Here is a 22,053-nt window from a genome sequence, read left to right on the forward strand (position 1 = left end):
CCAGGGAAGTCCCTGCCTTCAAACTTGAAGACACCTGTCTCTGCCCCAGCTTTGGATGAAAAAAAAAGAAAAAAAAACCAACAAAAAAACCCCCCAAAACTCTCTTGTGTAAAGGAAGCCGAACAGAAAGCCTTAGGCCCTGCCTGGTACATGTGGAAGATACTGGAAAATGGGTTAAACACACATAAGTGAAGGAGAAACGCAGCACCCTGTCCTGTAGGTCCCCACAGACTTGCAGAGAGGCAAGCTCAGGCGGGTACTGACGGGCCGGATGCGCTAGAAAAAGGTGTCAGGGAGGGTATTAGCCACACTTTACTATCTGTAAGTTGATGCTTTATCATCCACCTGAGGGCCTGTTAGCCATCGCTAAGCAGATGAAGACTCACCTGGGGTACGTGGAGTCCTCACACAGCTTCAAACTATACGCTCGTCACACAGTGAACACCAGCTTCTGGGGTGGGGTGCCCTTCAAACATAACTGGCCCATCCTAAGCCTGCCTGCCCTGCCTCACCCCTCCTTCCCGCAGAAACCGCAACGGAGGCACTCCCTCACTCTCCCCCTGCCTTGTGACCGGCCCAGCACTGCCCTGGGTGCCCCATGGGGCAAGCTGTCCTCTCCCCGTGGAGCTGGGAGCATAGGTGCAAACTACCAGGTATAAAATGAATAAGTTACAAAAATGTGATGTACAGCACAGGGAATTATAATAACTTTATATGGAGTGTAATCTATACAGATATTGAATCACTATGTTGTACACCTAAAATTAATATAACTTTGTAAGTCAACTACACCTCAACAGAAAAGAAAACAGGGAGACAGACCACATCCCGGAAGATCTCTATGCCCTCAGTGGGAGAGGGGGCAGACGCCGTCTGGAAGCTCCCACCGCAGGGCCTCCTGGCTGGGTAACAGACTCGTATTAAGAGTTTCTGGGTCCAGGACTCGATGTCAGCTTGTTCTTTCATTACTCTAACTGGGAACCGTTGTGCCAGCATCTTCCAAACCTACAGAAAGAAAGAAGAGCCGTGAGCGCCACCCACGTGTGTCTCTTCTCAGTTTCCTTTGTGTCGTGTGGGCCTGGGGCTCAAATTTATATATACAGCCCCAGATGGGCGAAGAACCTCCAGGATGAGTGATGTATCCAAAGTGGTTCTAGGTTGATCGCCATCCTGGGTTCCCACAGAAGCAAATGCGAATCATGTCTGGAGAAAGGTCTCTTCAGCCCAGGACCCTCCACTGCCCCACAGTACGTCGAGCCCAGGACGAATTCCTGGTCAAAGGTCATAAAACACACCGTGAGCGACACCAGCATGAAATAACAAATGAAATTGTATTGGAACTTCCCTGGCGGTCCAGTGGTTAAGACTCTGTGCTTCCAATGCAGGGGGCACGGGTCTGATCCCTGGTAGGGGAACTAAGATCCCACATGCCATGCAGATTGGCCAAGAAAGAAACAAAAAAAGATTAGAAAAGAGCAAAAGACTATAAACTATAGCCAGAGTTGGAAAAGCATCACTCTGAGAATGATAGTGACTCAAAAGAAAGCTTTGTAAAAACCTCAATAAGAGAATTAAATAACAGGCTAGACACAGCTGAAATAAGAATAAGTCAGCGGGGACTTCCCTGGTGGTGCAGTGGTTAAGAATCCGCCTGCCAACGCAGGGGACACAGACTCGAGCCCTGGTCCGGGAAGATCCCACATGCCGCGGAACAGCTAAGCCTGCGCGCCACAACTACTGAGCCTGTGCTCTAGAGCCCGCGAGCCACAACTACTGAGCCCGCGTGCCACAACTACCGAAGCCCGTGCGCCTAGAGCCCGCGCTCCGCAACAAGAGAAGCCACCGCAATGAGAAGCCCGCGCACCGCAACGAAGAGCAGCCCCCGCTCGCCGCAACTAGAGAAAGCCCGCGTGCAGCAACGAAGACCCAACACAGCCAAAAATAAATAAATAAACTTATAAGAAAAGAAAAGAATAAGTCAGTGATGAGGAAGACGAGAGGAAGTTATCCAAATGCAATGCACAGGAACATGGAAGTAGAAGCTATGAGATGGGTTGACGGCAGAGAGGACTGAGTGACAAAGTGGAACATATCTACCTGGCGTTCCTGACAAGGGAAAGGGAACGACAGGGGAGAGGACGTGTTCACAGAGAGAGCAGAGAGGAATTTTCCAGAACTGGGAAAGACATGTGCTGTGGGTTGAATTGTGTCCACCAAAACGATGTTCAAAGTCCTGACACCCAGGACCTGCGAATGTGACCGTATTTGGAAATGGGGTCTTTACAGATGATCAAATTAAGATGGGGTCACTGTGATGGACCCTAATCCAATGTGACTGGTGTCCTTAGAAAAAGGGAAATGTGGACACAGAGACAGATGTGTACAGAGGGAAGATGACGCGACGACACAGGGAGAATGCCATAGGCAGTCCAGGGAACCCCAGGGGCCACCGGAAATTGGGGGAGAGCCTGGACCAGACTCTCCCTCCTGGCCTCAGAAGGAACCAACCCTGCCGACACACTGATCTGGGTCTCCTAGATTTCAGAACTGGGAGACAGTCAATTTCTGTTGTTTAATAAGCCGACCAGTCTGTGATACTTTGCTACAACAGCCCGAGCAAACTAATACAACATGTATCCACGGCTACAGGAAGCATAATGTATGCCAGGATAAAAGGAAGAAAAGAAAACTGCACCTGGTTACATCATTGTAACACTAAAGGATAGACACAGACATCGACAACGAGAATCTGCTAAAAACAAGCAGAGCAAAGGAGTCCTTACAAAGGAGTGACAGCAGGTCTCCCAACAATGATGGAACCCTAAAGACTTTGGGGTTCCAGAGAAAATGACTGTCAATTAAGAATTCTGTACCTAGAAAAGTTCTTTCAGTAATGAAGGAGAATTAGAGACATTTTCATGTTACTAAAAACTGAGCATTTGTCAACACGCTCCCAGTTCATAGAAAATAATTGGCAACCGAGAATTTTATCCCCAGCTGAACGATTAGTCAAGTCTGTTGACGAAAATTCAAGGAACTATCAAGTTAAGAAGAAGAAAGGGAACTTTATTCAAGCCAACTGAGGATTCTAACTGGGGAAGCAGATTCTCAGAAGCTCTGAGGACGGTTCTGCCTGCTAGGAGTGGAAGACACAGTCAGCACATTTTCGAGACAAAGGATCGCACATCAGAATGACATGCGGTGTTTTACATAAAGGTCACCAAGGAGGCACAGACCAGGGAAGCACGTACAAAGTGGACAGCGGGTCGCCGTGACCCCTACAGAACTGGGAAAGAACGCAATTCTTTAAGAAGTTGCACTGCCAGCGTCAGAAGAAAGGATAAATCAATCTTTACAAGGGGGCAGGCACGCCCACCTTTGAGGAGCTCTGGCTAAGGTGTGACACAGATGCACCTGACACACTAGGGAGGGAGGAGGCCCAAACAAACACAGAGAGAGAACTTTACGTTTAATTTTTTCTTGTCCTGCCTTAAAATATAAATTTTATATCAAGTCCATTCTAAAAGATTATTTCAGGAAGAAGGACGGTGATCACAGAGGGAAGCTCTGAAATAAAAGAAGGAATGATGAGTAGATAAATCCATAAAAGTGAGTAATTCTTAAACACACCCTGAGTGGATAAAATGATTATAAGATGCATAATTTGCGGCGGGGGGGGGGGGTTCTTTTTTTTTTTTTTTTGGCTGTGCCACACGGCTTGTGGGATCTCAGTTCCTTGACCATGGATTGAACCCGGGCCATGGCAGTGAAAGCCTGGAATCCTAACCAGTAGGCCATCAGGGAACTCCCTTTGGGGTTTAAAAATAATAATAATAATAATAGTATTACAAGCTGGAATTTTAAAAAAAAATGACAACAGCAGAATAAAAGGAGGAGATCACTGGAGCTGAAGTACTCAAACATCCTCACATTATTCAGGAAGAGGGAAAGATGTTTATTATGTATATATCTTCTTACGTCTGTGGGGCAAAATTTTAAAGATAAGCTGAGTAGCGTGGAAACACACCACCTCCTAACGTCAGTGGATCAACACAACCAAAGAATAGTTACTGCTGATGGAAAGCCTGCCGCTGATCAAGCGCGAGGAGCTCTCCCATCGGGGCTGCATTGTCAGAGCCCCGAACAGACAGGAGGGAAGAGTGGTACTTCCTACACCCAAGAGTAAAGGCTTCAGAAGAGAACTGACATAACGCCCTTTCACTCACAATGCATTGGTCAGGACCTGTTTGGTGACTTGCCGGACCACAGGATGGCCAGGGCAAAGACTCCTCCCCAGCGTCTGAGTGGTCTGTGTGAGTTTCCATCACAAAGCATCATCCCCCAAAGCCTAGAATTAAGGGAATAGGAGAAAATGGAATAAGAAGAAAAATCCAGGGGGCTTCCCTGGTGGCTCAGTGGTGAAGAATCCGCCTGCCTATGCAGGGGACACGGGTTCGAGCCCTGGTCGGGGAAGATCCCACATGCCGCGGAGCAACTAAGCCCGTGCGTCACAACTACTGAGCCTGCGCCCTAGAGCCCGCGAGCCACAGCTGCTGAGCCCACGTGCCACAACTACTGAAGCCCGGGTGCCTAGAGCCCGTGCTCCGCAATGAAGAGTAGGCCCCTGCTTGCCACAACTAGGGAAAGCCCGTGTGTAGCAACGAAGACACAACGCAGCCAAAAATAAAAATATAAATAAATTTATTAAAAAAAAAAAAAAAGGAAGGAATGAAGAGAGCAGCCAAAGAGAAGAAAACCAAAAACAAAAAGCAAAGAGAAGGGCTATTCTAAAGGCCACTGTCTGCGGGGCGGGCAGGGAGCATGGGGTGGGGGTGGGGGTGAAAGGGTCCTGTATTCAGAGAGTCCTGGTCGGGGGGGTGGTGGTGGGATGGGGTAGGTGGAGGCAGAAATCCTTGCTGGGGACCCAGGCTGAGCACCAGCAAACTATAGCCAGGCCTGCCTTTTCAGGCAGCCTAGTGAGCTGCCCACCTGCGTTCTCCAGGATGGGGCTCCTAGCTGCCTCCATTTCCCAGCCTCCCGTGCAGCTAGATGCAGCCATGTGACTAAGTTCTGAATCATGAGACATAAAATGGAAGTGCCCTGTGGGACCTCCAGGATGGCTCCTCTGGGATATCCCTTATGCTCTGCTAGGAACACGAGGTGATGGCTGAGCTCCAGCAGCAATTATGGGGCCATGAGACTGCCAGTCAACCCTAGGGATTGGGAGCTGAGAGCTGGAGGGACCTGGCTCCTGATGGCTGTGGAACCAACACCATCCCTAGGCTGCCAGCCCCAGAATCTGGTCAGTGTGATGGAGAAAAACAATGTTCAAGCCCTGGTTCCTCAAGTCAAGAGTCTCGGTGGTTTGCACCAAAACTAACTCAGATGCATAAGCCTGTGACTTGGGGTTGGGGGGTGGGGAGGGATTTTCTCTGGATGTGGAAGTTTTCAGCCCCACCCCCTGGCTGGCCCACCCAGCTCCAGATGTCTGTCAAGGGCGCGGAGGGAGGTACTCCGGAAAAAAAGGAAGTGGCCAGAAGGGGAAGCAGCAGGCTGCAGAGAGGAGGCAGGTGGAACTTGATTGGGCACTTGCTGGCGAGCTGAGGGCCTGCGTCTGTGGCAAAGCCAAGATGAACGCCAAGGCAGGACCCCCAGGGGTAAGTGCCAGCGAGGCCAGATGGGAGAGTCAGGCCAAAGGTCCCGAGACGGGGGCTTTGGTCCGCTGCCGCCTGACCCCGTGCTGCCGGCAGCCCTGGGCCCAAAGGGTCATAAAGTCTCCAGCTGGGCCTGCAGAGCACCCATTCCTCCGCCAGTTTGTACAGCCAGGACCACCAGGGCCTCGGGGTCTCCCAGAGAGTTCAGAGCAGGCCCTCCCTCCGCCCCAGCCTGGGCCGGGCAGCTGCGCCACATGCCCTGCATGGCAGGAAGTCCCACCTCTTCACCCATGACCTCCGACGCCTGCAGGGTCCCACGGCTGCCCGGCACAGGGCTGTGGGGAGCTCAGAGCTGTCCCATGGGAGTCTCCCAGCCCGTCATGGCCCTGAGATGCCAGCGCTAATGGGTCATCCTCCCCCAACAGCCAGCCCCACCCCTGGACATAGAGGGTCCCCACGGCTGCAGCTGCCCAGAGCCCCCCTGGACAGTTGGCCTCCCCAGGCCCCTGTAGTTCCCAAGGGCATGGGTGGCCTGGCAGGTGCCTCGGCCCCCCCCGGGTGGGGGCCGTGGGGGCAGGGCTGCTGCGCTCCAACCTTCCTGTCTGCCTGGGGCGCCGGGCGGTGCAGCAGAGGCAGCCTCTGTCCAAGGATGGCCCTGGGGCCCCACCCAGGACTGCACCCCGCCTGCCTCTCCTGAGGCTCAGTGAAGGGGCCTGGGGCCTGTTCACCGCGAAGGCCTGACGCGGCCCCGGGCAGGCAGGGGAGGGGCAGGCCCCCCGAGCGCTCCTCTGCCGCGTGCGGGTGGGGAAGCACCCTGACTCCCCTCTGTGGGGGCTCCTGGCAGGGAGGGGTGCTGGGCCTCGGGCACTCTGCCCGAGTCCCCCTCTCTCACTCTGCTTTCTGGGGCCCCCGCCTCCCGGGAATGGTTCTGGCTCAGGGCAGACGCAGCCCCCGGGCCCAGCTCCTACGGCCGCCCCTTCCCCACACTGAGGCGGGCCAGCGTGTCCTGTGGAAGGACACCTGCTCCCTGGGCCCCAGTGCCTGGCCAAGCTGCACTCACAGGCAGGCAGCGCAGCCCAGGCCCCCGGCCCCAGGCTGCAGGGGCCACTTCCCCACCAAGGCCAGGAGGGAGGGCTGCACCCACCCCTCAGGGATGCCCCGGAGGTTGGCTGGCCGGGTGGGGCGTGGGGGAGGGGATCCCTGTCCCTGCACTCGGGGCGGGGCGCTGAGCTGGGGGGGTGGGCATCCCACTGATGGCGGCATTTGAGGCTGCTTTGGGGAGGGGCCCACCTCCAGCCGGGCCCAACCGGCCTGGCTTCCAGCTCCTCGTGGGAGTGGCCACTCTGAGGGGACAAGACGCATCCTCCGTCCCCAGCTGGCTGCAGAGCCCTGCTGCACGGGGCGAGCCCCGCCGCCAGCATCAGGGGTCCCGACTCAGTCCCCAGCCCCCTGAACAGCAACGCTCTCTCTGCGCCAGGTCTCCCCAGCCAGGACAAGGGCTGCTGCCCGGCACCCAGCAGGGGCTGCAAGGGGCCAGGCCGGGGGGGGGCGGGGGGGTGGCGGGGGGGGCCCAGCCCGGGAAGGGAAGCAGCTATTTATAGACCAGCCTTGAGAGGGCCGAGCTGGAAAGCAGAAATGGCATCAGACCCCTTGAGGTTGTGACTGAAACAAGGAACTGAGATTCAGACACCCACACGCCCGCCGAGAAGGGGTCCGAGAGGGAGAACAGCGGGTCGTGTGTGTCCCGGGGACAGACCGGGGCGCGCACACGCCCGCACACGCGCACACGCCCTAGCAGTGGGCACGGGACTCGCCAGCTCCAGGCCAGGCTGTGGTGAGGGTGCGACCATGGGCAGGAGTGGTGGCTGTAGGGTCCCCGCGAGGTGGTGGCCCCTGTGCCCAGCTGCCCAGGCACCGTGGAGCCACTGCAGCCGGGCCTGGAGCTGTGGGTGATGCCAGGTCACCCCAGGCAGGGGCGGAGGCCTCTGCAGAGCGCGTCGGTGGCCCCTGGGTGGCACCGATCCACGCCACCCCGCAGCCCACGGGACAGGGAGGCCCGCCCAGTAGGACTTGGGGGCCTGAGGGAGGGGGCTCAGCAGCCTCCCAGGACCCCTGGGCCAGAGTGGCGAGGACAGAACTGGCCACGGGGGAACCGGGGCACCCTGACCGTGGGCCGCTCGGCGCCTGCCACATGCCCTGTCTCGGGGGACCAGGGAAGACGGCCAGTGGCCAGGTGGCCCCGGGCCGGGCCCCGGCGGTGGGCTCGGGCCTGCGTGGCGCCATCCTCGCCAGCCCCTCCCAGCTGCAGGCCTGGCCTCCGTGGCAGCAGGGACGGTCTGTCTCAGCACTGGAGAGGCCACCAGGCCCACCGGGAAGAGCACGGCCACGGCCCGGGGCCCCCGCGGTGACGCCCTCCTCCGTTGCAGGTGCGGGGGACTCTGGCCCTGCTGTGCCTGAGCACTGGGACCCTCACCCACGTGCTGTGCCAAGCGCTCGCTTCCCCCACCTGCGGCCACGTGCGCCCCGAGGAAGGGCCCACCGCGCCTCGGGGCCTTGGCTCCGGCCGGGCCTGGGCGCCCCTGGGAGGGGAGGCCCGGCGGCGTCAGCACAAAGATTCCTGCCGGTGAGCGAGCCCGCGAGGCCCGCGGGGCGGCCGGCGAGCGAGCCCGCGAGGCCCGCGGGGCGGCCGCGCGCGCTCGCTCGCCGCTCCAGGCCGCCGCCTGCCCTCCCCCTGGGGCTCCCCAGCGGCGAGCATCGCCCTCTGCCACCTCCTGTTGGAAGAGGCAGGTCGGGGAGGGTGGGCTGTGAGGCGGGGGAGTGGTCGGGGGAGGGGGAGAAGCCCCGAACCGTATGGGCCGGAGTGGGGGCGGGGGCGGGGACGACCTGGGCGGCTCTTTGCAGCAAACGCAGGCTGCCACCCAGGGACTCCGACAAGGCCGCGAGCCCCGGGCCTACCTGGGCCGAGGTGGCGCCATCGCAGCCCTTCCACCTGGGCCGAGGTGGCGCCATCACAGCCCTTCCACCTGGGGTGGAGTCGCAGCCCGCGCCCCTCCCGCCCCGCTGGGGGGTCCTGGAATCCCAGCACACCCCCAGCGTACCCCCAACGCCCACTGGCCCAGCCCTCCCTTCTGGGTCAGCCCGGGCGTCTCCAAGGGCCTCCAGAGCTGCAGGAGCCCAGGCCCAACACCTCTGCCGGGCTCCGCAAGCGACAGCCCCGAGCAGACGGCGCCCGGGCTTGGGGTGGGCCTGGGCCCCATCCGCCCTGCTCTCAGGCCCCCCACTCAGGCCCCTCCCCGGGGCGCTCCTGGGTGTCAGGCCTGCCCTGCCCAGTCTGGCCTGCGGCCCCCTCCCTGCACCCTCGGCCTGGGCTCAGCCCTCCCTCTTGGCTGGACGGGACGGAGCAGGTGATGCGAGGCTGGCTGGTGGCTCCTGCCCTCACACCTGGCACCTCCCTCCGCAGGCTTGTCCTTGTGGAAAGCATCCCCCAGGACCTGCAGCCTGCAGCAGGCAGCCCGTCTGCCCAGCCCCTGGCCCAGGCCTGGCTGCACCTGCTGGACGCCGCCCGGGAGAGCGTCCACGTGGCCTCTTTCTACTGGTCCCTCACGGGGCCCGACACCGGGGTCAACGACTCGTCCTCCCACCTGGTGCGCCACCCTCCCCCCGACTCGGAGGCCGCGGGCCGCCCAGGGGCGGCACACAGCAAGCCCGGCGGGCAGCGCGTCTGTCTGACGGCGCTGTGGGCTGTCAGCGGCGCCTCCTGGGGAGTCTGGGCCCTTCCTGGTGCGGTGGGGGTGGCCTCTCACCGCTGGCCTGCTCTCGCAGGGCGAGGCCCTTCTGCAGAAGCTGCAGCAGCTGCTGGACAGAAACGTTTCCCTGGCTGTGGCCACCAGCACCCCGACACTGGTCCGGAACTCCACCGACTTGCAGGTCCTGGTGGCCCGGGGTAGGTTCCCGCCGTCCTGGGCCTGCGGACGGGCGAGAGCGGTGGGGCTGCCCGGGAAGGGGAGGCCGGGAGCCCAGGGCTGCGAGCGCCTTCAGGTGGGCCTCCCCGGGGGCTGGTTCCAGGGAGCCGGACGTATCATTTCCCAGGGGGCAGAGCACAGGGTGGTCTCCGGGCCTTGCTGAGCCCGGCCGCGTCAACCTGTGGGTGGTGGCTTGGCTGGGAGCCAGAGGCAGCAGGGACAATCCTCACAGAGCCGGGCCGCCTGGAGGGACCCCAGGCTGGTCAATGCCTCAGTTTTCCCACCTGTAAAATGGGAATAACAACATCAACTGAGTAGGGCTGCTGTGAGGAGAAAGGAATCCCCCCAACTGCAAAGAAAGAGCTGAGAATCTGGCTCAGCAGAAAGCGGGTTCACCGCACCGCCCTGCACCCTCGTCAGGCGCCCAGGTGCGACATGTGCCCATGGGAAGGCTCACCGGCGGCGTTTTGCACTCCAAGTTCTGGGTCGTGGATGGGCGGCACGTCTATGTGGGCAGCGCCAACATGGACTGGCGGTCGCTGACACAGGTGAGTCCCCGAGGCCCGAGAGGGGAGACCCCATGTCCCCATGCGGGCAGTCACCCTGGGGGAAGTGGCCATGTCTGTAACATCGCTGTGGTAGAAACACCTGGAGACTGGTTACCGGATTCTAACGGCACTGAACTCCTGCTGCGGAAGGTCACTTAAGCGCCCGGAAAGATGCTCAAGTCACCTTACCCAGGAGATCATGCAGACAAAGCGCGACCCCTTCTAGGAAAAGCAGTGCTTTAACCACGAGTCGAGACGGTGACAGCAGCCGTCGTTTAGCAGCGGAGAATGATTTTGTTTTCTTTCTTCTCTGTGCGTTTATGCGTTTTCTATCGTCTTTTGGTAATAAACACGTATTGCCCTTGGAATACAATGTTCAAGGAAAACAGGGACCCGCAGGGCACCCCCCCACCCCATAGCTTCGCCCAGCGCACCATCTACTACGGATTCTCGCGGGCGATGGTCGCTGCTGTTGAATGGCTGCCGAGCCGGGGGCTGCACCTGCCCGGCACCCCTGGCCCGGGGGGTCCACACGGCCCCAGAGGGGCCCCGCCCTCAGCGCTGCCCCGGTGCCTGCAGGTGAAGGAGCTCGGCGCCATCATCTACAACTGCAGCCGCCTGGCCCAGGACCTGGAGAAGACCTTCCAGACCTACTGGGTGTTGGGGGTGCCGAAGGCTGTCCTCCCCAAACCCTGGCCTCGGAACTTCTCCTCCCACATCAACTGCTTCCAGCCCCTCCGGGACCACTTTGACGGGGTGCCCACCACTGCCTACTTCTCGGTAAGAGTGGCCAGGGGGGCCGACTGGAGCCCCTGCTCTCCTGGCTGGCCAGAGGCACAGGGAGCCCCGCCCACCCCGGGCCTGCCCTGCAGACACGCCAGAGTCGGCTAGGTCCTCGGGGCCACGGCTCGGGGAGCCCCAGGGTGAGGGGCAGGCCCGGCCCCAGGAGAGGACGCGGTCATCGCCATCCACGGGAGACAGGCAACCCGAGTGCTTGTGGGGGTCGTCCTGAGGCCCTGGAGGCCTCCACGCACACGGTTGGATGGGGTCTGACTCAGGACCAGGGAGGTGGGGGGAGGACCCGTGCATCAGGCAATTCTGTCACTCTGGGGGGAGGAGAGGGGGACTGAGGGGCGGGAGGTCATGCCCACCAGCCATGACCCTCCCTCAGGGTACACGGCAGCTACCCCAGTGCTGGGCTACAGTGGAGACCCTGCCTCGGAGGCAGGGACGCTTCCCCAGACGTGGGGACCCAGGCTGAGCCGTGCAGGGAGCTTCCTCCGGAGTCAGGCCAGCCCGGGGCCCCTGTTTAGACCCGACGTCTTGTCTTCCTCCCGCTTCCCAGTGCTGGAGGGTGGGTGCACCGTGGCGTCACGGGTCCAGAAACCCAGTGGCTCAGAACCGGGTGGGCGGTGCCCTCAGGGACCTCTTTGCCCGCACAGGCATCGCCGCCCGCGCTCTGCCCCCACGGCCGCACCCGGGACCTGGACGCGCTGCTGGCGGTGATGCGGGGTGCCCGGGAGTTCATCTATGCCTCGGTGATGGAGTATTTCCCCACGACACGCTTCAGCCACCCCGCCAGGTAGGCCGGGAGGGAGCCGGGCGGCCCCGGACGGGGGAGGCCCCTCTGCCCGTGGGCAGCTCCTGGCCTGTCTCCTCGCCCGCCAGGACCCCTGCCCACTCGGGGCGTGTGGGCAGGGCCCGGTTGACCTGAGGCCCCTGACCCTCCCCCGCCCCCCTCCCCAGGTACTGGCCGGTGCTGGACACGGCGCTGCGGGCGGCGGCCGTCGGCAGGGGCGTGCGCGTGCGCCTGCTGGTCAGCTGCTGGCTCAACACGGACCCCAGCATGTTCCCCTACCTGCGGTCCCTGCAGGCCCTCAGCGACCCCGCGGCCAACGTGTCCGTGGACGTGGTGAGGACCCGCCCCCTGGCCGGGCCGGGAAGCAGCCTCCCTGCCGGCTGACACGCGCTCTCTGTTCCCCCAAGAAAGTCTTCATCGTGCCTGTGAGGAACCACTCCAACATCCCCTTCAGCAGGGTGAACCACAGCAAGTTCATGGTCACCGAGAAGGCGGCCTACGTAGGTGAGCAGGGGTGCGGGCCGCGGGCAGGGGCTCAGGACCCCTGGGTCCTGTGGGCTGCCGAGCGAGCAGACGCCAGCAGAGGGCCCACCGGCCCGCAGAAGGGATCGCGTCGCCCGGGCGGTGGCCAGGCCAGGGCGCTGAAGGGGGCGCTCTTCTTCCGTCCAGCGTGGACCCCGGGCGGGGACCTGCTGAAGGGCTCAGGCCCTCCCCCAGGGAGGCAGGTGGGGACCCCTGGCACCGAGCCCCCAGAGCACTGAGTCCGTGGGCTGCGGGGTGCAGCAGTCCCTCACGTGAAGAGCGGGCTGCACTCGGCGCCAGAGAGGCTCAGGGCTGGAGTCGGACCACGGCAGAGTGGCCTCTGGGGCCATCGGGCTGGGCCAGGCAGCAGAGGCCTGGTGCCTCTGGGCCTGGTGCCTCTGGGCCTGGTGCGGCCCAGAAACCCAGCGTCTCCGCCCACAGGCACTTCCAACTGGTCCGCAGACTACTTCAGCAGCACGTCGGGTGTGGGCCTGGTGGTCAGCCAGAGGGCCTCCAGCACCCGGCCGGGGGTGACCGCCGTGCAGGAGCAGCTGCGGCAACTATTTGAGCGGGACTGGAGTTCCCGCTACGCTGTGGGCCTGGACGGACAGGCCCAGGGCCAGGACTGTGTTTGGCAGGGCTGACGTCCAGCCCTTCCTCCCGAGCAGGCCTCCCTGCCTGGCCCCCAGTCTGGACCCCGAGCAGCTCCATCCGCACAAGCCCTGGTCAGGGGCGGGACTGCCCAATGCAGGGCAGGCGCAAACTGTTTGCTCTCCTAATCTGGCCCCTCTTAACCCCCCACCTCCTCCACGGAGCCCTCCAGGATGCCCTCCCTGGCTCCCACAGAGCCGCAATTCCTGCCCACACACGGAGCCTTTACAATACTGTGTGCCTCCCCGTTTCTCCTGTGAGTCCTGGGTCAGGCTGCGTCCCACCTTCTCAGCCCCAGGCTGGAGTTCAGCCTCTACCCACCTGCGAGGCGCCTGTGTCCACGAGGCCACACTGAGGCGGGGCTGGGCTTCCGCCATGCGAGCCCCTGACTCTCGCCAGCGTCCAGCCTCCCGCCCACAGGAACCCAGGGCCAGAGCAGGGGGCGGGGCTGGCGCCTGGGGTGGGCCCAGGCCTGATGGGGGCGGGGCTGGCGCCTGGCAGGGCGTGGGGGCGTGGGGTGGGGGGAGGCCTCATGGGGGCGGAGCTGGAGCCTGGGGTGGTGGGCCCAGGCCTGTAGAGGCCAAGCTGTTCGTGGCACCCAGTCCTGGTGTATAAGGGGCCAGGAACCGGGCGGTAGAGTGGAGAGGACCTGGGTTTGAGCCGGGGGGAGGGTGACACCAGCCAGGATGGGGTTTGGATGCAGCCCCATTGGAGCTCACCCTCTCTTGGGCCTCGCCCAGCACCTGCCCTGCAGAGGCAGGAGCCGAATCCTGGTCGGACAACTCGGTTCTGGCCCTTCTGCTAGGAATGCTGGGTCAGAAGCCTGTCTCGGCCCTGGCCTCGCCACCTCCTGGTTTCTGACCTCGGCTTCAGAGCCCACCTGCCCTCACAGAGGCCCCCAGGGCCCCCGAGGCCAGAGCCAACAGACCCTGGCGGCCGAGGGAGCTGAGCGAGTGGACCCCAGGCCCATCCCGGGCCGCGGCTCCCCAGCTCCCGCGTCTTCTTGGCCCCAGAGAGACCTGGCTGGGTTACTGTTGGACACCTTTGACGTGAGTGTCCTCGTCTGCAGGGAAGATCCCCAAACCCAGGCTGTCTCCCTGCCCAGACCCGCGGGGATCTGGAGAGAGTGCCACGGCTCCACGCGGCCTGAGAAGCGCCCAGGGCCTCTGGGAGCTGGTCTGTGCATGAGCTGCCCCTGGCGGCACCCCACTCCCACCGCAACCGTGCTGCAGGGCAGCGGCCCAGGAGCAGCAGACCCCAGGCCTTCTGTTGATCAGCCGTGGTCCAGGAGGGCTCTGTGCGCCAGGCTATGGCGGGGCAACAAGGCCGCAGCCAGCGCAAGGCCCACTGGGCCCAGGCCTGATGGGGGCGGGGCTGGCGCCTGGGGTGGTCCCAGGCCTGATGGGGGCGGGGCTGGCGCCTGGGGTGGGCCCAGGCCTGATGGGGGCGGGGCTGGCGCCTGGGGTGGTCCCAGGCCTGATGGGGGCGGGGCTGGCGCCTGGCAGGGCGTGGGGGCGTGGGGTGGGGGGAGGCCTCATGGGGGCGGAGCTGGAGCCTGGGGTGGTGGGCCCAGGCCTGTAGAGGCCAAGCTGTTCGTGGCACCCAGTCCTGGTGTATAAGGGGCCAGGAACCGGGCGGTAGAGTGGAGAGGACCTGGGTTTGAGCCGGGGGGAGGGTGACACCAGCCAGGATGGGGTTTGGATGCAGCCCCATTGGAGCTCACCCTCTCTTGGGCCTCGCCCAGCACCTGCCCTGCAGAGGCAGGAGCCGAATCCTGGTCGGACAACTCGGTTCTGGCCCTTCTGCTAGGAATGCTGGGTCAGAAGCCTGTCTCGGCCCTGGCCTCGCCACCTCCTGGTTTCTGACCTCGGCTTCAGAGCCCACCTGCCCTCACAGAGGCCCCCAGGGCCCCCGAGGCCAGAGCTGGGGGCTGGCTCAGTGTCCAACAGACCCTGGCGGCCGAGGGAGCTGAGCGAGTGGACCCCAGGCCCATCCCGGGCCGCGGCTCCCCAGCTCCCGCGTCTTCTTGGCCCCAGAGAGACCTGGCTGGGTTACTGTTGGACACCTTTGACGTGAGTGTCCTCGTCTGCAGGGAAGATCCCCAAACCCAGGCTGTCTCCCTGCCCAGACCCGCGGGGATCTGGAGAGAGTGCCACGGCTCCACGCGGCCTGAGAAGCGCCCAGGGCCTCTGGGAGCTGGTCTGTGCATGAGCTGCCCCTGGCGGCACCCCACTCCCACCGCAACCGTGCTGCAGGGCAGCGGCCCAGGAGCAGCAGACCCCAGGCCTTCTGTTGATCAGCCGTGGTCCAGGAGGGCTCTGTGCGCCAGGCTATGGCGGGGCAACAAGGCCGCAGCCAGCGCAAGGCCCACTTCACACACTGTGGGTCTGGTGGCCACACCTCAGTGGCAGCCTCAAAGGCCTCCAAAGCAGATCCCCGTCACAGGAGGCCCAGCTTGATGAGGCGTGAGAGGCCCCGGGGACCCCTTCTGGGGTGTGGGGGACAGACCCTGCCTCCTGGGACCCTGGAACCCAGGCCCTTGTGTGACCCCTCCCTCGGGGGAGGGCACCAGCTGCCTCGCCTGCGACGGGTAGAATGCACAGAGGTGGTTATGTGACACGAGGTGGATGAAGGAAACTCCCCTGAGCTGTCCTATGGAGAGGCCCGCAGGGCAGCGCCCCAGGAGCGGCCTCCAGCCTCCAGCCAGCAAGAAACAGGGCCCTCAGCCACCCGGCCTGCACCCAGCAGCCTTGTGAGTTTGGGAAGTGGTTCCTTCCCCAGCTGAGTCTGGAGATGAGACGGCAGCCCGGCCAGTGCCTTGATGGCGGCCTCACAGCACCCAGCTAAGCTGTGCTTGGACTCCTGGCCCACAGAGACTGGGGGATCATCAATGTGTGTTGTTTCAAGCCTCTCATTTGTCGTGATGCTGTCACACAGCGCAGGTGGCTCACACACGTTGTCACACAGAACAGAGGCCACACGGAAGGTGGAAGGGCCTGTGCTGTCAGCGGCTCCCCACGGGCTGACAGCTGCCTGCCCGGCCTCCAGCACCAAGGCTATGATATCTTATGCCTGGACTCTGGGTTCAGAGAGGAATGAAACCCACGGAGCCAGGCAGACCCCCTCTGCAGTGTTCCCAGGGGGCTGTGCTCCCCACGTCGGTCTGATGGGCAGGGCCAGGCGGGGCCTGGGAGAGGCGACTGCAGCCTCCTTGACTGCGGGACCCAGTCCCCCCTGAGCTTTCCCTCCCCCTGCCCCACCTTCCAGAGGGTTCCACATCCCCTACCTTGGGGGACCTTCCCAGCCGGCCAGGGGAGATGGGACTTCCCACGGTGGCCGGGTGAAGGGCCCAGCCTCCCAGGCTCTCTCAGGGCAGCACGGGAGGGGGTTGGGGGAGGCAGCCTTGGGAGCAGCAGGGGGTCCTCTGGGCCCAGCGTCCCCCAGCCCGGCCCTTCTTCCTGTAGCCTCAGCCATGAGCGCAGCCGCTCCTCTCCAAGCAGAAGGGAGGTGGGACAGGCTCCAGCTCCCGCTCCAGCACCTCGTGCCCACGGGCCCCTGAGGGGCGTCTGAAGCAGCAGGGAGGAGATCTGACCCCTGGAAGTTTGTAGGAAACTCCTTCAGCCTTGTTCTGAATCTGCTTCCCGTGGGCTGCTTGGGGAGGAGGGCCACCGTGGCAAAGGAAGCCTCTGAGATGGGCCCCCATCGGGGCCGGGGGCGCAGCCACCATCCCCCGCCCCCGAGGCCGAGGGCCCCTCTGAGTGCTGTGGCTGCCCTGCCCGCCGGCCACGCCTCGCGCCGCCTCCCAGCTGGGAGGGGGGTGTCTGTGTCCCCGGCCACACTGTGGACTCCGGGGCCCTCGCCTTCTTCCTCTTGCTCTCTCGCAGCCGCTGGCTCAGAGGAGGGTCCGGACAGACAGACGGATGAGTAAGCCGCCCTTGACTCTGCTTTCCAGAGCAACCTAGGAGCGTTTAGGACGGAGCGCGTGGGGGGAGAGCAGGGCTGGATTCCAACCCAGAACAAAACACCTCGCGGTCATCAATGGGGAGGCAGCACTTGCTTTATTGCCCGTCCAGGGAGCAGGCAAGCAGGTCCCGTCTGCAGCCTGGCTGCAGCGGGTACACTGAGGGGCTGGGCACGCCGGGGTGGGGGGTGCCGGCGGGCAAGCGGACGCCCACAGACGTCTCTGAACAACCTCCGCCGGCTCGCCCGCCCCCAGCCCGGTGCAGTGCGTCGTCACACAAAGCATCCCAAAGCTTGCCGCGCCGGCGGCGAGACATCCAGCAGCAGAGTGAGCCGGTTGTGAGCGAGCGGGGAACGGGGTCTCCCGGGACGCCGGGAAGAGGGAGACTGCCTCCACCCGGAGGCAGCAGCAGGACAGGACCTCTGCACCCACAGCCGTCACAGCCCCTTCTCCAAGCAGCAGCTGTGCTCTCGAGGGCCTCGTGGGCAGGGATCTCCAGTAACGTGTGTCTAACGAAGACCCTCAGGAGCGCAGGACCCTGCGTGGGGCCGGGCTCTCGTGGGGAGTCCGGATGCCGCCTCTGCTGCCGAGGTTCTGGGGGGCCGGCACGTTTGGGGTCCCGCTTCGGGAGGGCCACGTGAGGGTGGGGCCCCGCCGCGCTCAGGCATCTCCGCTTCGCTCTCGGTGCCGTGGAGCAGGGTGGACACACGCGTCCTCGCGGTGGGAGCTTCGCAGGGCCTCCTCTCGTCTGTCCGTCTGTCCTCACTTGGCGGTGGGCCCGGGTGCAGGTTTGTCCCGCCCTCTGGGTGCTGCTCCAGCAGGACCAGCTCCGTCCTCGCTGTGGACGTGGTCGTCGCTCTGGCGCCCGGCCTGGCGCCCGCAGTCTCCACCGGCTCGCCGTCCCCCTCGTCCTCTGGGGAGAGGCTCTCCGGGGCATCAAAGAACGTGACCGCATCCTCGCTGTGGACGTGGTCGTCGCTCTGGCGCCCGCAGTCTCCACCGGCTCGCCGTCCCCCTCGTCCTCTGGGGAGAGGCTCTCCGGGGCATCAAAGAACGTGACCGCTTGTTCTTGGGGTTTTTGCTCTGCCAGAGCCGCCTCGTCTTCAGAGCTTTCGCTCTTCTTGGTGGGAGAGGAGGAGAGCCCTAACGTGGGAAATCGAAACCAGCCCGCCTTCTGGGGCTTCTTCGGTAGCTCTGCCTCGGGCCACGCCCCAGGCTGTGTCTGGACGGCAGCCGCCGCGCGGGCTTCATCTTTGGAATCAGCGCGGGGCTCTTCAGCAGAGGAAGAAAACCCAACGTTGGGAAGCCAAAACCTGAACAGACCAGAAGATCTTTTACCTTCTGGTTTCTCTCTTGGAAGCCTGTCCTCCTCTGCCAGGGAGGTAGCTGCCTCTCCGCTGTCTTCTTCGGGGGGAAATTCGAGACCTTCTGCAGCCTCGTCGTCGTCGGAGCAGCTGCCGGCGGCACCCTGGTGGCCAGAGCGCACTTTGGGCGTGAATGTTGGCCGTCCAGGCACACTGACACCGGACGCGATCACTTCAAACGGTTCTCCGGTGTCCGGCTGCACATCTCCAGAGGCGGGCTCTGCTCCCGGGGCGGCCTGTTTGGGAGCCTCCTGCAGGCCCTCCCTCAGCCGGGAGTCTCGGACGCTCACCCGCGTGCGGGGCTCCGGCATCTTCACCTTTAGCAACGAGAATCCATAAGAAGCCGTTTGGATCTCGGACGCGGGGATCTCCAACTGCCGCACGACCTGGGCGGAAATAGCCTCGGGTCCCGAGAGGTCAGCCGACTCTGCCGTCACCCTGCTGTGGACGGCGACCTCGGGGCTCTCTCCCTGCACACAATGAATGTGCACTCTGGCCTTGGAAATGGGGGACGCTTCCGGGGAGAAGTCACGGGCCAGGGGCTGCTCCCCGGGGCTCCCAGCACCTGCCTTCAGGATGCTGGCACCCCAGACTCCCGGGCTTTCCTCTTGCAGGGCGTGGGCAAGGCTGCTCCCTGGGCACCGCACTTCCGTCACGGCGGGGATGAAGATGTCGGCCTCGGAGCTGGGGTCAGGAAAGGCGAACCTTGGCGCGCTTAACCTGGGCAGTCTGACAGTTACCACGGAGCCTTCCCAGGGCTGACCCGTGTTAACGACAGAAACCTGGGACGGCCCGTCGGTCCTGGACGCCTTCAGTTTAATGGGGCCTTCAGGCTGGGAGGACCATTCCCTCCCCTCGCCCGCAGCAAGGTCCAGTCCTGCAGGCCCAGCAGGAGGAGCCGTGCCCATTTCTCCCGGGGGAGCCTGGGTTCCTGACAGTCTGCCGCTGGGCATCTGAAGAGGGAGGGAGCCTTCCCCTGGACGGGCCCTGACCTCGGAAGGGGAAAGGTCCGCAGCGGGCACCCCTGCAGGGGAGAGGTGCGGCTCTGAGCCTTTGTCCTCAAGGTGTCTCTTTAGAACGCCTGTGTCTGCGTAGGACGCGAGCTCCGCAGCTGCCTCGTCTGCCCCTGCCTCTGGGGGCTGCAGGGACACAGCTTCTTCTGCCTCTGACCCAGGGACCCCCTGAGCCCTGACTGGAGCTGGCCTTTCTCCTTCCCCCAGCGCGCTGGCGGCAGGCGCGGGCACTGGCCCGCGAGCCCCAGCCGCCCCCCTCTCCTTGGCGGGGCGCCGGGTGCCGGGAAGGCGGAGGGCGGGCATCCTGAACCAGCCCCCCTGCGAGGTCGCGCTCTCCACCGCCGGAGAGTTCACATCTGCTGGGCTGCAGGACGGCTGCTGGGGGTCCCCTACTGAGGGCGCCGTCGCCTCGCCGAGAGGCTGGCTTATTGCCGAGCCGTCCCGAAGCCCGTGCCCTCGGCTGCTGTGTCCCAGAGACGGAGGGCCACCAGCTGACGAACTCACCCCCACCTTGGCCTTGCCGGGTCTGAGGTCGGATCTGGCAAAGTCCAGAAGGGGAGCGTGGGCCTGTGGCAGATGGGGGTCCACGCCCGCTCCTTCTGGGGGGCCGACCACCGTGCCGGTGCCCCCAGCACCAACCTCACCACTAGCCCTCTCTGTGGCACGACCGCCCCGCCCCGCCGGGGGCCTAGAGCGTGGAGCAGCGGGGTGTCCCCGGGGCAGGCCGGGCCCTCCCTCTGGAGCGGGCACTGTGAGAGGCGCGCGTTCCAGCACAGCGCAGCCAGGCGACTTCACGCCTCTCTCCTCTCCGTCCTTCTCCGGAAGCGCGTCCGCAGCCACCTCCACTGCAGACACAGGACACCCAGGGGGCACGCCCTCGTGACCCGTGTCCACAGCCACGCCGAGCTCTGCGTCGTCCAGGCCGCGTTCAGGGTCCCCTGGGGGCACCGCCCCCTTCTTGGGGGACCGCCTGAATGACGGAAGCTTGATCCACGGCGTTTTCAAGGGACTACCTTTCCCTCCACGTTCAGTATCTTTAGCTGGGGTCTCACCTGCAGCCACTGCCGACGGCCCCGCGCTGCGCGGCGCGGCCGTGGAGGCCAGGCCCCGGGCAGGGCCAGCAGTGGGTAGAGAGGGCCCACAGTCCCCGGGACCGGCCTCCACCTCTGCGTCGGCTGCTTCGGGGACAGAAAACCCGAACGTTGGTGGCTGAAACTTAGGAAAACTCACCCGACCATATGAGGCCAGATACATGGGGTCCACAGGGCCTGCGGGACTGGCAGTCTGGGGCACTGCCGCTCTCTCCTGGGTTGGGAGACGGGCAGAACTTTCTGTGCCGGGAAGATGGGCATCGTTCTGGGAACAAGGGGCTGCTTCCCGAGAGAGCTCCGGGGGGGCGGCGGCTCCGGGAACAGTCACCTGGTATTTTGTAAGTATGATGCCCTCGGCAGGAGACAGAGAGGCAGGCTCGGCATGGGTACCACTGAGATCAAGGCTGCCAGAAAGACCAGGCCAACCCAGCCACGGAACAGGCACGGACGGCTGCCTGGTAGCCAAATCCTGCGTGAAAGATCCACCACCACTAAATTCTGAGAACGTGACAGAAGTACTTGGGGGCAGTTTGGGCCCCTTGATGTCCACCTGGGGGGCCTTGATGTCCACCTGGGGGGACTTGACGTCCACCTCGGGTACCTTGATGCTGGGTCCAGGCACCTTGGGCAGGTGGCCCTTAAGCCCGATTCCCGCCGCTGCTTCCTTGGGCTCCGATTCGGGAAGGTGGCCCTCCGGGAGCTTCACGCCCACCTCGGCGGCCTTGACCTCCAGCTCGGCGGAGGGCAGCTAGGTCGCCCGCCAGCTTGGTGCCCACGGCCTGGGTGTCCACCTCCAGGCTAGGCAGTGACATCTTCACATCAGGGGCTGTCACCTCAGCTTTGGCGTCCTTCACGTCCCGTTTGGGCCCATTGATGTCCACCTGGGGGGCCTTGATGTCCACCTCGGGTACCCCGATGCTGGGTCCAGGCACCTTGGGCAGGTGGCCCTTAAGCCCGATTCCCGTCGCTGCTTCCTTGGGCTCCGCCTCGGGAAGGTGGCCCTCCGGGAGCTTCACACCCACTTCAACGGCCTTGAATTCCAGCTCGGCGGAGGGCAGCTCAATGCTGAGGTCACTGGTCTTGCCATCGGCCTGCAGTGAGGGCAGGGTCACCTCGGCCTGGGCCTTGGGCACGGACACCTCCACCTTGGCCTTGACGGACTTGCTGGGCGCCGAAACCCCAATGGACGGCATCTTGAACTTGGGCATTTTGAACTTGCTGTCTCTGGGGGTCACCTCCTTGTCTCCCAGGGACACGTCACCCACCAGCTTGCTGCCCGTGACCTGGGTGTCCACCTCCAGGCTAGGCAGTGACACCTTCACGTCGGGGGCCGTCACCTCACCCTTGGTGTCCTTCAGGTCCAGTTTGGGCCCCTTGATGTCCACCTGGGGAGCCTTGATGTCCACCTGGGGGGACTTGATGTCCACCTCGGGCACCTTGATGCTGGGTCCAGGCACCTTGGGCAGGTGGCCCTTAAGCCCGATTCCCGCCGCTGCTTCCTTGGGCTCCGATTCGGGAAGGTGGCCCTCCGGGAGCTTCACGCCCACCTCGGCGGCCTTGACCTCCAGCTCGGCGGAGGGCAGCTCAATGCTGAGGTCACTGGTCTTGCCATCGGCCTGCAGTGAGGGCAGGGTCACCTCGGCCTGGGCCTTGGGCACGGACACCTCCACAGCAGCCTGGACGGACTTGCTGGGCGCCGAAACCCCAA

General features: G+C 63.6%; 2 protein-coding genes across 3 annotated transcripts in view; one reads left to right on the forward strand and one right to left on the reverse strand.

The window, feature by feature from the left end:
- Positions 1-5,505: 5,505 nt before the first annotated feature.
- On the forward strand, positions 5,506-13,132 carry PLD4 (phospholipase D family member 4). 2 transcript variants are annotated; one of them, XM_024131005.2, is made up of 10 exons: positions 5,506-5,657; positions 8,081-8,277; positions 9,115-9,298; positions 9,477-9,597; positions 10,037-10,164; positions 10,744-10,944; positions 11,607-11,746; positions 11,911-12,076; positions 12,151-12,247; positions 12,707-13,132. In XM_024131005.2, the coding sequence occupies exons 1-10, from the start codon at positions 5,631-5,633 to the stop codon at positions 12,907-12,909; spliced, it is 1,464 nt and encodes a 487-aa protein (XP_023986773.1). In that variant the 5' UTR covers positions 5,506-5,630; the 3' UTR covers positions 12,910-13,132. The 2 variants fall into 2 exon arrangements, with proteins under 2 accessions (XP_023986773.1, XP_007100424.1); XM_007100362.3 differs by lacking the exon at positions 5,506-5,657 and adding an exon at positions 7,607-7,709 and having other exon boundaries at positions 8,067-8,277.
- A 3,829-nt stretch (positions 13,133-16,961) lies between these two features.
- Positions 16,962-22,053, reverse strand: part of AHNAK2 (AHNAK nucleoprotein 2) — a 27,958-nt gene continuing 22,866 nt past the window's right edge. Inside the window, 3 exon segments of the mRNA XM_055088507.1 lie at positions 16,962-17,711; positions 17,828-21,094; positions 21,096-22,053. The exon segment at positions 21,096-22,053 is cut by the window's right edge and continues 13 nt beyond it. Coding sequence (XP_054944482.1) covers positions 17,387-17,711; positions 17,828-21,094; positions 21,096-22,053 — 4,550 coding nt within the window. The 3' untranslated portion in view covers positions 16,962-17,386.

Source organism: Physeter macrocephalus, chromosome 11 (assembly GCF_002837175.3).
Source record: "Physeter macrocephalus isolate SW-GA chromosome 11, ASM283717v5, whole genome shotgun sequence".
Classification (NCBI taxonomy): Eukaryota; Metazoa; Chordata; class Mammalia; order Artiodactyla; family Physeteridae; genus Physeter; species Physeter macrocephalus.

Excerpts from the sequence above, each read along its gene's own strand:
- PLD4 (XM_007100362.3), top strand. The coding sequence starts at position 7,607 with ATGCCAGGTCACCCCAGGCAGGGGCGGAGGCCTCTGCAGAGCGCGTCG. Across the intron at positions 10,165-10,743 it reads ACTGGCGGTCGCTGACACAG|GTGAAGGAGCTCGGCGCCAT; the intron begins GTGAGTCCCCGA and ends CGGTGCCTGCAG. Across the intron at positions 10,945-11,606 it reads CCACCACTGCCTACTTCTCG|GCATCGCCGCCCGCGCTCTG; the intron begins GTAAGAGTGGCC and ends TTGCCCGCACAG.